This window comes from Nilaparvata lugens, chromosome 6 (assembly GCF_014356525.2).
Source record: "Nilaparvata lugens isolate BPH chromosome 6, ASM1435652v1, whole genome shotgun sequence".
Lineage (NCBI taxonomy): Eukaryota > Metazoa > Arthropoda > Insecta > Hemiptera > Delphacidae > Nilaparvata > Nilaparvata lugens.
Window position 1 is genome coordinate 6941417 of NC_052509.1, and position 11173 is coordinate 6952589.

Consider the following 11173-nt stretch of genomic DNA (forward strand, 5'->3'; position numbering starts at 1 on the left):
CGATCACAGAAGAGCACATCCGCGCGTCGCTGCTGTCCGCCGTTGAGGACAAACTGCGCAGGCGCCTCGACGAGCACTTCTCGCAGATCAAGGCCGAGCTGGACATCCTGCAGCAGACGGCCAACGAGCTGGTGCAGGGCAAGGGCAAGCTGGAGAAGCTCATTGAGCGGCAGGAGAAGGAGAAGGTGAGATCAATGAAAATGAAAAAAGTCTTTATTAGGTGGAGTTCTACTACTCAATCTTATGTCCACTAATCAATGTTCATTCATTTAAATGCGAGGGTCCCAGTTCATACCTATTCACCTATCTCGACCATTTCTTGAGCTACTGGAACAAATGGGAAGTTGGGCTGTTCAGTCTGTCTCACGTAATCGTGAATCCAGTTTTCGTTGCGGGCAGTCAGCTACACCAATAAATGAATTATTATTGCCTATTTTGACCATTTCTGGAGCTACTGAATCAAATGTGAAGTTGAGCTGTTCAGTTTGTCTCATAGCATCAAGTTTTCGTTGCGGGCAGTCAGCTGCACCTTTGTAAACTATAGTCTGTGCAAAGCTAAAATAGTTATTTGTATATCTAGAGTGAAAAGTACAACTTTTTCTCCCGAGGGAAAAAGTTTGAAGCCCGAGGCGAAGCCGAGGGCAACAATTTTCCTGAGGGAGAAAAAGTATTTTTCGCTCGTGATGTACACAACATTTTTCCTCCATCTACATTTTTTATAGAAACTGCAAATTAAATCATTCTAATAACTTACGTATTGGTGACAATGTTTCCTAACAACATAACCTAAAAACTAAAACCTAAAAACCGGTCGTCTGATAGGCACTGCTGATTGCGCTATCTATCGGCCAAAGTTGTAACAATCATATCAGCTGAGCTACCAAAAATGGCTGACTCCAGATCACGCGGTTCAGATTTGAATTGCAGAATGCAGATCAAAAATATTTGTTGGCTGGTATTTTGAATAGAATAAAATATTTTTAAAATTGTATAAATTTTTATCATCTCAATATTAAGAATATAATATCATACAAACATATATTTCATGAGTTGATCAAATTTCTGGTTGTGGTATTGAATTCAGTTGACTCAATGACAGACACCTCTATTACGCTTTCTCATCTGAGCTTAGAACTTCTAACCTATTACCATGTAAGTTTTTAAATAGAGATGCTTCCCATGTTATTTAAATGGAGTCACTTTTACTCCCTAGGGAGTTTATCTGTTTTTTACTACCTAGAGCGAAAAAGTGGCACTTTAGTATTATGTTTCAGGGAGTAAAGTAAGTACTTTAGACAGTAGGTGGAGGAAAAAAAAATCTGGTGTGGTACACTCACACAACTTTCCGACTGATAACTTGACCAACTATAAACTTTCTGAAAATTTGACGAACTGATATTTGCTTGATCACGATTATATTGTTCACTTTCGGCCCTAGAGCGGTAAAGAAAAAATTTTTGGGCCTCCAGCTGATCTCTTCGGAAACTGATCTCTTCCGACCTTCATATGGGGTCCAAAACAACTCATAATAATAATGATAATAATTGGTACTAATTTTATTCTATCAATCAAGATAAATAGTTCAAAAAAAACATAACTGGTGTAGCAAACACCTTCGCAAGCACAATACTTTGTTTATCATTACGTTCAAAAGTGTGGCGGGAAAATATTTGAACCCAATTTTTGTTTGTTAGGCGAATGCATCGGCAGCAGCGGGCACGGGAACGATCACAGAAGAGCACATCCGCGCGTCGCTGCTGTCCGCCGTTGAGGACAAACTGCGCAGGCGCCTCGACGAGCACTTCTCGCAGATCAAGGCCGAGCTGGACATCCTGCAGCAGACGGCCAATGAGCTGGTCCAAGGCAAGGGCAAACTGGAGAAGCTCATCGAGCGACAGGAGAAGGAGAAGGTCAGATCAATGAAAATGAAAAAAGTCTTTATTAGGTGGAGTTCTACTACTCAATCTTATGTTCACTAAATCAACCCATGTCCACTAATCAATGTTCATTCATTTAAATGCGAGGGTCCCAGTTCATACCTATTCACCTATCTCGACCAATTTTTGAGCTAATGGAACAAATGGGAAGTTGGGCTGTTCAGTCTGTCTCACGTAATCGTGAATCCAGTTTTCGTTGCGGGCAGTCAGCTACACCAATAAATGAATTATTATTGCCTATTTTGACCATTTCTTGGTCTACTGAAGCTACTGAATCATATATGAAGTTGAGCTGTTCAGTTTGTCTCATAGCATCAAGTTTTCGTTGCGGGCAGTCAGCTGCACCTTTGTAAACTATAGTCTGTGCAAAGCTAAAATAGTTATTTGTATATCTAGAGTGAAAAGTACAACTTTTTCTCCCCGAGGGAAAAGTTTGAAGCCCGAGGCGAAGCCGAGGGCAACAATTTTCCTGAGGGAGAAAAGTATTTTTCGCTCGTGATGTACACAACATTTTTCCTCCATCTACATTTTTTTATAGAAACTGCAAATTAAATCATTCTAATAACTTAAGTATTGGTGACAATGTTTCCTAACAACATAACCTAAAAACTAAAACCTAAAAACCGGTCGTCTGATAGGCACTGCTGATTGCGCTATCTATCGGCCAAGTTGTAACAATCATATCAGCTGAGCTACCAAAAATGGCTGACTCCAGATCACGCGGTTCAGATTTGAATTGCAGAATGCAGATCAAAATATTTGTTGGCTGGTATTTTGAATAGAATAAAATATTTTTAAAATTGTATAAATTTTTATCATCTCAATATTAAGAATATAATATCATACAAACATATATTTCATGAGTTGATCAAATTTCTGGTTGTGGTATTGAATTCAGTTGACTCAATGACAGACACCTCTATTACGCTTTCTCATCTGAGCTTAGAACTTCTAACCTATTACCATGTAAGTTTTTTAAATAGAGATGCTTCCCATGTTATTTAAATGGAGTCACTTTTACTCCCTAGGGAGTTTATCTGTTTTTTACTACCTAGAGCGAAAAAGTGGCACTTTAGTATTATGTTTCAGGGAGTAAAGTAAGTACTTTAGACAGTAGGTGGAGGAAAAAAAGTGGTAGAGTATCATCCCACTCTACTCTACTAAAAACTAGTACTCTACCATACCATGACTCTGCTCTATTGACTCGACTCAACTCTTTGGGAGAATTCACAAGATAGTTAGTACTTGCCCAGGGAACTCTACCACTCACTCTTCTAATGAAAATCAGGCTTTAGTGAGAATTGTTTGGGTAGAAGTTAGTTGTTGAAGGTTGAAGCTTAGGTTAAGAGTTAAGTTTTTGCTTTTATATGGTAATAGATGGTTTTATTCAAGTTTTTTTATCAAGTAATGTTAAAATTAAATACAGGGTGTTTGAAAAAGAACTCCCTAGTTTTAGGTGCAAATTAATGAAAAACTACATCAACAAGTACATACAATGAAAGAGAGAACCTTCAAGTTTTGTTCAACATCAGTACACTTCAACATGGGATCCACTTGTTGCCCTGCACACGTCGAGACGATATTTAAGTTCTCGCCGTTTTCACCAACATATCAGGTGTAACTGTCCCAACCGCCGTGACGATTCTTTCCCGTAAATGGTTTATGTCTCGGATTTTTCCACTGTAAACAACATTTTTATGTTTCCCCAAAAGAAAAAATCCAGAGGAGTATAGTCCGGGCTTCGTGGTGGCCAAACAATTGGGCGAACTCTCCCTACCCACCTTCCCGGAAAGCGAGTGTCTGTCTAGTCTAGTGTCAACTGACGGAACTGTTCCCTGGCGCCGTCTTAAGGTCAAGCAGGTCTGCCAACTGCAGGGGGGCAAAACTTGGACAGTTGCTGAATCAAACACCACAACTACAATAGTGTATATCACTTTTTACAAATTCTATGACACTTCAAAACTAGGGAGTTCTTTTTCAAACACTCTGTATATTGTACTGTATAAACTGGGCTTTCTTAAAGCAACAGCAACTGAAAACTTGATTAAAGTTGTCTACTCACTAATCTATCTACCTTGGCCTGCCCAAGATCTACAAGAACTACATGTCTTGGCCTAGGTCAAGGTATAGGTCTTGGCCTACTCATACTAATTCTTGATCAGCTGAGATCTTAATGAAGCATTAATGTCAACCATTCAAAATGACAAGTTTGTTGTTTTAGATTCACGTCAAACTGTCAGCATTGGTTGGTTGGGGAGTTACTAATAGCTCGTAATTGTCCGACATAGGCTCGGTTGCACAGAAGCCTGTTGAAATTTAATCGTGATTAAAAGCCACTAGAACTAATTAGAGAAGGTTCTTCTGTAAAGAGTTCCCTCTGATTGGTTCTTGTGACATTTAATCACAATAAAAATCTAACAGGCTTCTGTGCGACCGGGGCATCGTGAATTATTGTAGGTTTAAATTTTAGGTTTTCATTGACAACAAAATTTGATATCAAAGAATTCATCACCTAATGGTTTTACTGTTTTATATACTGTATTACACTTTTATCAATTTTCAAGTTTTCTCTTGATACTTTTTTATAGTTCAATTCAATTCCAGTAGTATTAAATTGTTCAAATTGATTTTTTCATCTTTTTCAGAACGAATTGGAAAGGAATATCACAGTTTTGAAAGAGAAAGAGAAAGATTTGGAAAAGGCTATAAGCCGATTATCAGACAAAGAAGACATCGATGTGGATGAGGCAGTTACAACCACCGCCCCTCTCTATAAACAGTAAGTGATAAAAATTTATTTGTAATACATTCAATCATAATAGTTATTTGTATATCTAGAGTGAAAAGTGCTGTTTTTTCTCCCTGAGGGAAAAGTTTGAAACCCGAGGCGAAGCCGAGGGCAACAATTTTCCTGAGGATGAAATGTTACCACAGTTTACCGCAGTTGAAATTAATCTTTGAGATGGGGAAGGAAATAATCCTCCGAATATTTAAATCAATAAATTGAATATATAGTTCAATATATTAACTAAAATATTCCATTTATTTAATTTCCAACCCCTTCTAAGTAGCAACATTTATAATTGAATGATATGACAGCTCAACAATTCAAGATTTACCCCATTCATTACTTGTCATTGATGATTGTTAGGCATATTCAATAATCAACAATAAGATTGTAATCATGTTGCAATTTAATATACATAATAGATCAAATAAATAGAATTTCCAAAAAATAAACAAAATTTAAATCAAGTAATTACAAATTTATTTATTATCCTGTCCCATTATTTTTGCGAAGTAGTTGCCTGTGAATTTTCCATAAATTAATATTGGTTGTTTCGTAAATACCTGGTGTATTGAAGTGAGGAGGCCTCCGTACACTTTATTCAAATTTTTCACTTATTATTTTTCACTGCACAAGAAGTTCTTGAAGTATCCTTTTTACGGCGAATTTAGATCTTTTCTGGAAATATTGGTTTCCTTGTGATGAGTTGGTCAGCAAGGATTCAGCTTCCATGGCCATAACTAAGACATCCTGTGATACTACGAGTCTACGAGTCTACGAGTCTATGACCGCTAAATAATAGAGAACGAAAAGAATATATATAAATACTGTAATACTAAAGGAGAGATCAATAATACAGAATTTGATCTTCTTAACAAAATCAACAATACACAAGATATTTAATAAATTCATCAATAATAGTTTAAAGATAAATAATTCAAGATACTCGAAGTGAAGCTTCCAAAAGAGATTTTTTTTTAAAAGAAAAATTATAACTTGAATAAGGCTTTACAATTTTATTTAATTATTTATTTATTTATTTGACCAGCGTGACAAAGATAATTTGATATTTATTTATTTATTAATTTAATTTTACTATTATATAAACTTGCATAGAAATATTTCCAACATTTTGAATTACGAGAATTAGAGCTGAAAAACAAATTTAAGGAAAGCTGGGATTAATTATAATCTGATCAGACTTGACTTATAAAACAATAAGTAAAGTATATAAATAAATAATGCTTTACCTGTACAGCGGAAATTGTAGAAATTACTATGGATACATATGTGATGAATGAGGTTTTCAACAAATATAAATAAATTGCCATAACTTAGGCCAGCTAGAATGAATACTCAATTAAATTTTCAGACATGATTACTTTTCTTTTTTTTTTTTTTAAAAATAACAACAAGAAAATTTACATATTTAAAAAGGAAATAAAAAAAAATAAAGAAAATAATAATAATATCACAACTTGTGATGAATGAAATCTGTCTCTGATCAACTACATATTGTAATAAATAGAAAAAATTAGCATAAGCTAAATAAAAATGGAATCAAAGGAAAAAGTTAAATTTACAACCTCCACTCACGAAATTCAGAGACAGAATGGATCATCGAGCGTTGAAGACGGGGTAGCAAACAAGACAGTGACGTAAGCAAAACGGAATTATCAAAATTAGACAAAGAACTAAGAGAAGAGCAATGCAACTCAAAGCTACCCACAAGGACAGAAAAAGGGAGAAAGAAAATAGCAAAAAAGAACTGGAGAGAACAAGAAAGTAGATTATTCGAAGGGTACAGCTCGATCCCATAAGTGCATCTTTGCCTCACTGAGAAAAACAAGCTGATAATACAATCGATTTAGAACCGAAATAACAGAAACAATTATAAATAATCATGTCAAAATTGTTACAAGAAGAAAATAGTATATTTCGCACCTAGGGCCGAAAATGAGATATTTCCGGCTCGAAATCGGTTTTTAAGTCCGAGGCCGTAGGCCGAGGACTAGAAAAGATTGAGAGCCGAAATACATTTTTGCCCATGGTGCGAACGCTATTTTTCGCCACACCAAAAAAAAACTTCCCAATATATAAGAAATTAAAAATAAATAAAATTCAAACAGCCTATTTTGATAGTTTGAATCTTGGTTATGACAACTTTCACTGTCAATTAATTTCAATATTACTAATTAATAATTTACAATAGTGACAATATTTTTATACTATTAATATTTCGAATAATTGTTTGAATTTTTATAGCTCGCGCTTTGCGCCTGGTGCAATATCTCATGGATAGATGGATGAATAGAATTTTCATTACTATTTTGAAATAATGTGATTAAAAAATTAATATAATTGCATATTTCACAGTTTTGTCTCAAAATATATCTAAAAAATTGATTGAAATTTAAATTACGGTAACTAATATAAAAAATAGCTAATAAAAGTCGAAATTCATCGACAAAAAAAATGTCACTGACCGAGGTTCGAACCTAGATCATGTTTGTAATTCACTGAGCTTTGAGTTCTGATGTATTACGCCTTTACGCTCTCGGCCATTGCATATTTTTGATCAAGAGGCCTGTAAGTCAGGTAACGTATGTAGGCTACTATAATATAGTGTAGGCCTATAGCGGCAACTTGAAGCCGGTTTGCCGGCATTTTCACAACAAAATATTGCTCTGAAAATAGTTAAATCATAGAGAAAACATTCGAAGATTCAATCTTGAGTAGGCCTAATGTTTTCTCTATATGGTTTGATATTGAAGAAAAATTATCTAAAAGTTTTAATAATGAATTACGGAAAAATTACTAGGAATTTTTCAGTCAAGGCTGAGTTTCACCAGTAGGCTTACCTTAAACTTTAGATCTCTGCTGTATTTTCCTATTATTATTGTTGATTGTATTGCCTTAAGAAGTGGAATTCGATAATAAAAAAGAAACAATTATTACTCTACCTCACTTTTAAATATTGATACAATTATTGTACTTTGATTTCAAATTCGATTCTTCACTTTTAAAGACTTGCAATACTTACCTTTCTGACAATGGACAATGCAGCCAACATTATATTGTTGAGGCTATGGAGATATCATCGTATTCTATTGTTTGATATCAAAAACACAATAATAAATATTAAATTATGAAACAGTAATTCATAAAATATATTATAGACATGATACCGCGATTCACGATACATAATTATATAGATTATTACAGTCGTTATGAGATTATCTCTATGATTTTTGTGAGATCGGACACGATCAGCTGTTATTCAAGGTCATTTTACAGCCCTAGGGCCGTAAAGTTTTACCGGCCTGGTCGGAAAACAATCACTTTCGGCCTCCATATGACGCACGTAAACCAGCTCATTACATCCAAGTGTGGCGAAAAACATTTTTCACTCGTGATATACACAACATTTTTCCTCCATCTACATTTTTATAAAAACTGCAAATAAAATAATTTTTAAAAACTTACGTGACCAAACAATGTGTTACAACATAATCTAAAACATAAACAGCTGGGCTGGCTTGTAATCACAGTTCTCCGCCGACAACGCTATGTGCTATCTGTCGGCAAAAGTTGTAACAACAATGGCCACCACAACTACAACTATGATGAACATGAAGTTCCCGTTTTAAATTTGATTAGTTAATGAGGAATATTCTTTGGATGGTATTTTGAATAACATGGAATATAAAAAAAAATTATACATTTTTTTAGTATAGCTATATGAAGTTTGTAATAATTTTAGCATACAAACATAAATTTCATATATTGATCAAATGTCTGGTTTAGTTGGTTTAATGACTACTCTATATGCTTCATCATCTGAGCTTAGACCTTCTAACCCATTTCAAATGTATGTTTTTAAAATAGAGATGCTTCTCATATTAGTTATTTAAATGGAGTTACTTTTACGCTCTAGGGAGTTTTCCTGTTTTTTCCTCCCGAGAGCGAAAAAGTGACACTTTAGTATTATGTTTCAGGGAGTAGAGTAAGCACTTTAGACAGGAGGTGGAGGAAAAAATAATTTTGAAAATGTGATTTATCTCTATCTAAATTTGAAAAATCTATAATAAACTTCCCTAGCTTTCAAAATTTGACTAGATGAGATTCACGTCATCCACTTACTGGAAATTTAGGAAGGCATAGTTGCCAATTTTCCTTTTCTGTCGCCTTCTATAGTAGATAGCTGATGCAACGGTGCGGAGCTAGAAAAGGATGGAGCTATCTGCTTTCTCCAATGACAGACAAGGATAGAAAACCAATCAGAAAGGTTAATTAGGTGCTAACTTTGAAACTTTGATCTCACTATAATTTCTAGTCTCTCCATCTTAACCCCTGTTAACCCCGGAAACTCTCTTGTTTATAAAACCCTGTATTAATTTTAAATATAAAACTTATAATTCTTAGATCTCACTATAATTTTTAGTCTTTCCATCTTGTTTATCAAATCCTAAATAAATTTAAATGTGATAATTACAAATCTAATATGAATTCGTTGTTTGTTTGTAGAATTTTGAACGCCTACGCTGAAGAGGCAGCTACTGAAGATACCATCTACTACATGAGCGAAGCCCTGCGTCGCGGCGTCATCGACTTGGATGTATTTTTGAAACAAGTTCGTTCTCTCTCGCGGAAACAGTTCATGCTCAGGGCACTAATGCAAAAATGCAGACAAAAGGCTGGTTTAGCTGGGTAAAACCAACTGTGAAATTATGTCAAAACACACACTGTCAACATTTAAATCCAGACTTGTGCTTTCCAGATCACGATAAAACACATTTACGAACAAAATCTATACATAATATATTATATATTGGCTGTCATTACGAACCAAGGTAGGAAAAGCATCAATAATCAATCACCTTGGAACAAACGGCAACTGTTTCTAGTTTATTTACGTGTAATCAATTTTAGCAAGTTATCATTCCCCTCGTATCCTGATTGTTTTAATCTATAGATAATCTCTTTTATTGTTATATATCATTGCATTGTCCTATATATTTATTTTACAAATGAAACATTTGTATAGATATTGTTATCTACAAGAAATTAACTTTCATAATAAAAGTATGAGCCATACATTTTATTTGTATTGTTTGCTGCAGATTTGTTTTTGAGTCCATGATGGTGAATTATACCGCACAAGAAAACTAGAGTATCTCCAAAACTTTGAAAGAAACTTTAAAAAAGAAATAGGTAATTTCGAAAGAAGGTCTCAGCTAATGACTCCTGTTCTGCCATTTAAGAGAACTAGAGTTTCGAATAATCCAGTTCTAAAGCCTTGTTAGAAACCTTTTATAAAACTTCGAGATACAGGTAATTTCAATAGAAGACTCCAGCTATCTACTACTAGCATAGAGAGACAATACCATGGGTAGATATCCTATGGTATAGGGCGTTTATGTCGCAAGTTCTACTGTTATCTCAAGCCGATAGTTCATGTAATTCTTTCCCGTGAAGCTGTGTGACACTGGTAGTCTTTCATATTTTACCATTCATACACTCTCACCCCAACAAAACAGAAAAATTCGACAATAATCAACAGAAATCGGCTGTAGTTAACAGTAAAAGTTGCGACATAAACGCCCTATACCATGGGATATCTACTCATGCTATTGTTTCTTTATGCTACTAGTTACATGAAATTACCTACCGTATTATACTATTTAATTTTTTTGTTTTATAACGATAATTTTTTAGAATGAGTATTTGGATTTATTTTCAATATTTGCTAAAATATTTCGGAATTCACATTCTGATTGTTACCAGTATAACAGTGTTGGTGAAAGGTATCGTAGTACATAAATAATAGGGGTATTCACAATGTTGGAGATAGCTGGCTAAGTCGAGCCATTCGCTATCTACAGCTATTTGCTAAGTCTGTGTTAACTCAATGCTATAGTGGTACGTTAGAAAAACATTAAAAGACGAGGTGGCAGATAGCGCAGGTTTGAGTCTGCTAACTCTAGCTATCTCTGTTAAAGCGGCAGCCATGTTTATGATCTTACTTTTTCAAACTAACTTTAAGTTACACAAATTATCCGCTTGGATCGCTACTGCAGTTAGCTAATAGCAGATGGTTTTCTAGATGGGGCGTTCACAATCCAAAGTTATCAAATAGCACTTTAGCTGGCTAAAACAACATTGTGAATACCCCTATTAGAACACATAAGTTATATTATGTGGGGTAGTAGCATAGACTGATAATGTATGGTATCTTTTCTCTATGGTAATAGTGTCTGACCTAGTTATTTGTACTTTTAATTCCAAGTCCCGGTTGCACAAAAGCCTGTTAAATTTTAATCACGATTAAATTTACTAGTAGTTCTGTGAACAGTAGACCTCACGTAGTATTCTCATCCACAAGTACCTGATTGAAACTATAGACCTTATGGAAATACAGCAATAGACTGGCTTCTCCACACATCTG

General features: G+C 34.7%; 1 protein-coding gene and 1 long non-coding RNA gene across 3 annotated transcripts in view; one reads left to right on the plus strand and one right to left on the minus strand.

Annotated features, from left to right (window-relative positions):
- The window catches only part of LOC111055962 (tumor susceptibility gene 101 protein), a 28373-nt gene extending 18544 nt beyond the window's left edge, over positions 1-9829 (plus strand). For both annotated transcript variants that reach the window (XM_039430037.1, XM_039430036.1), the window contains exons 8-10: positions 1695-1910; positions 4583-4716; positions 9253-9829. In XM_039430037.1, coding sequence (XP_039285971.1) covers positions 1695-1910; positions 4583-4716; positions 9253-9439 — 537 coding nt within the window. In that variant the 3' untranslated portion in view covers positions 9440-9829. The remainder of the gene's footprint in view (positions 1-1694; positions 1911-4582; positions 4717-9252) is intronic.
- Positions 5234-6131, minus strand: LOC120351779. The gene is made up of 2 exons (XR_005571522.1): positions 5976-6131; positions 5234-5516 (listed from the first exon to the last, which is right to left on the minus strand). It is a non-coding gene; the product is annotated as an uncharacterized LOC120351779 (long non-coding RNA).
- Positions 9830-11173: the final 1344 nt, after the last annotated feature.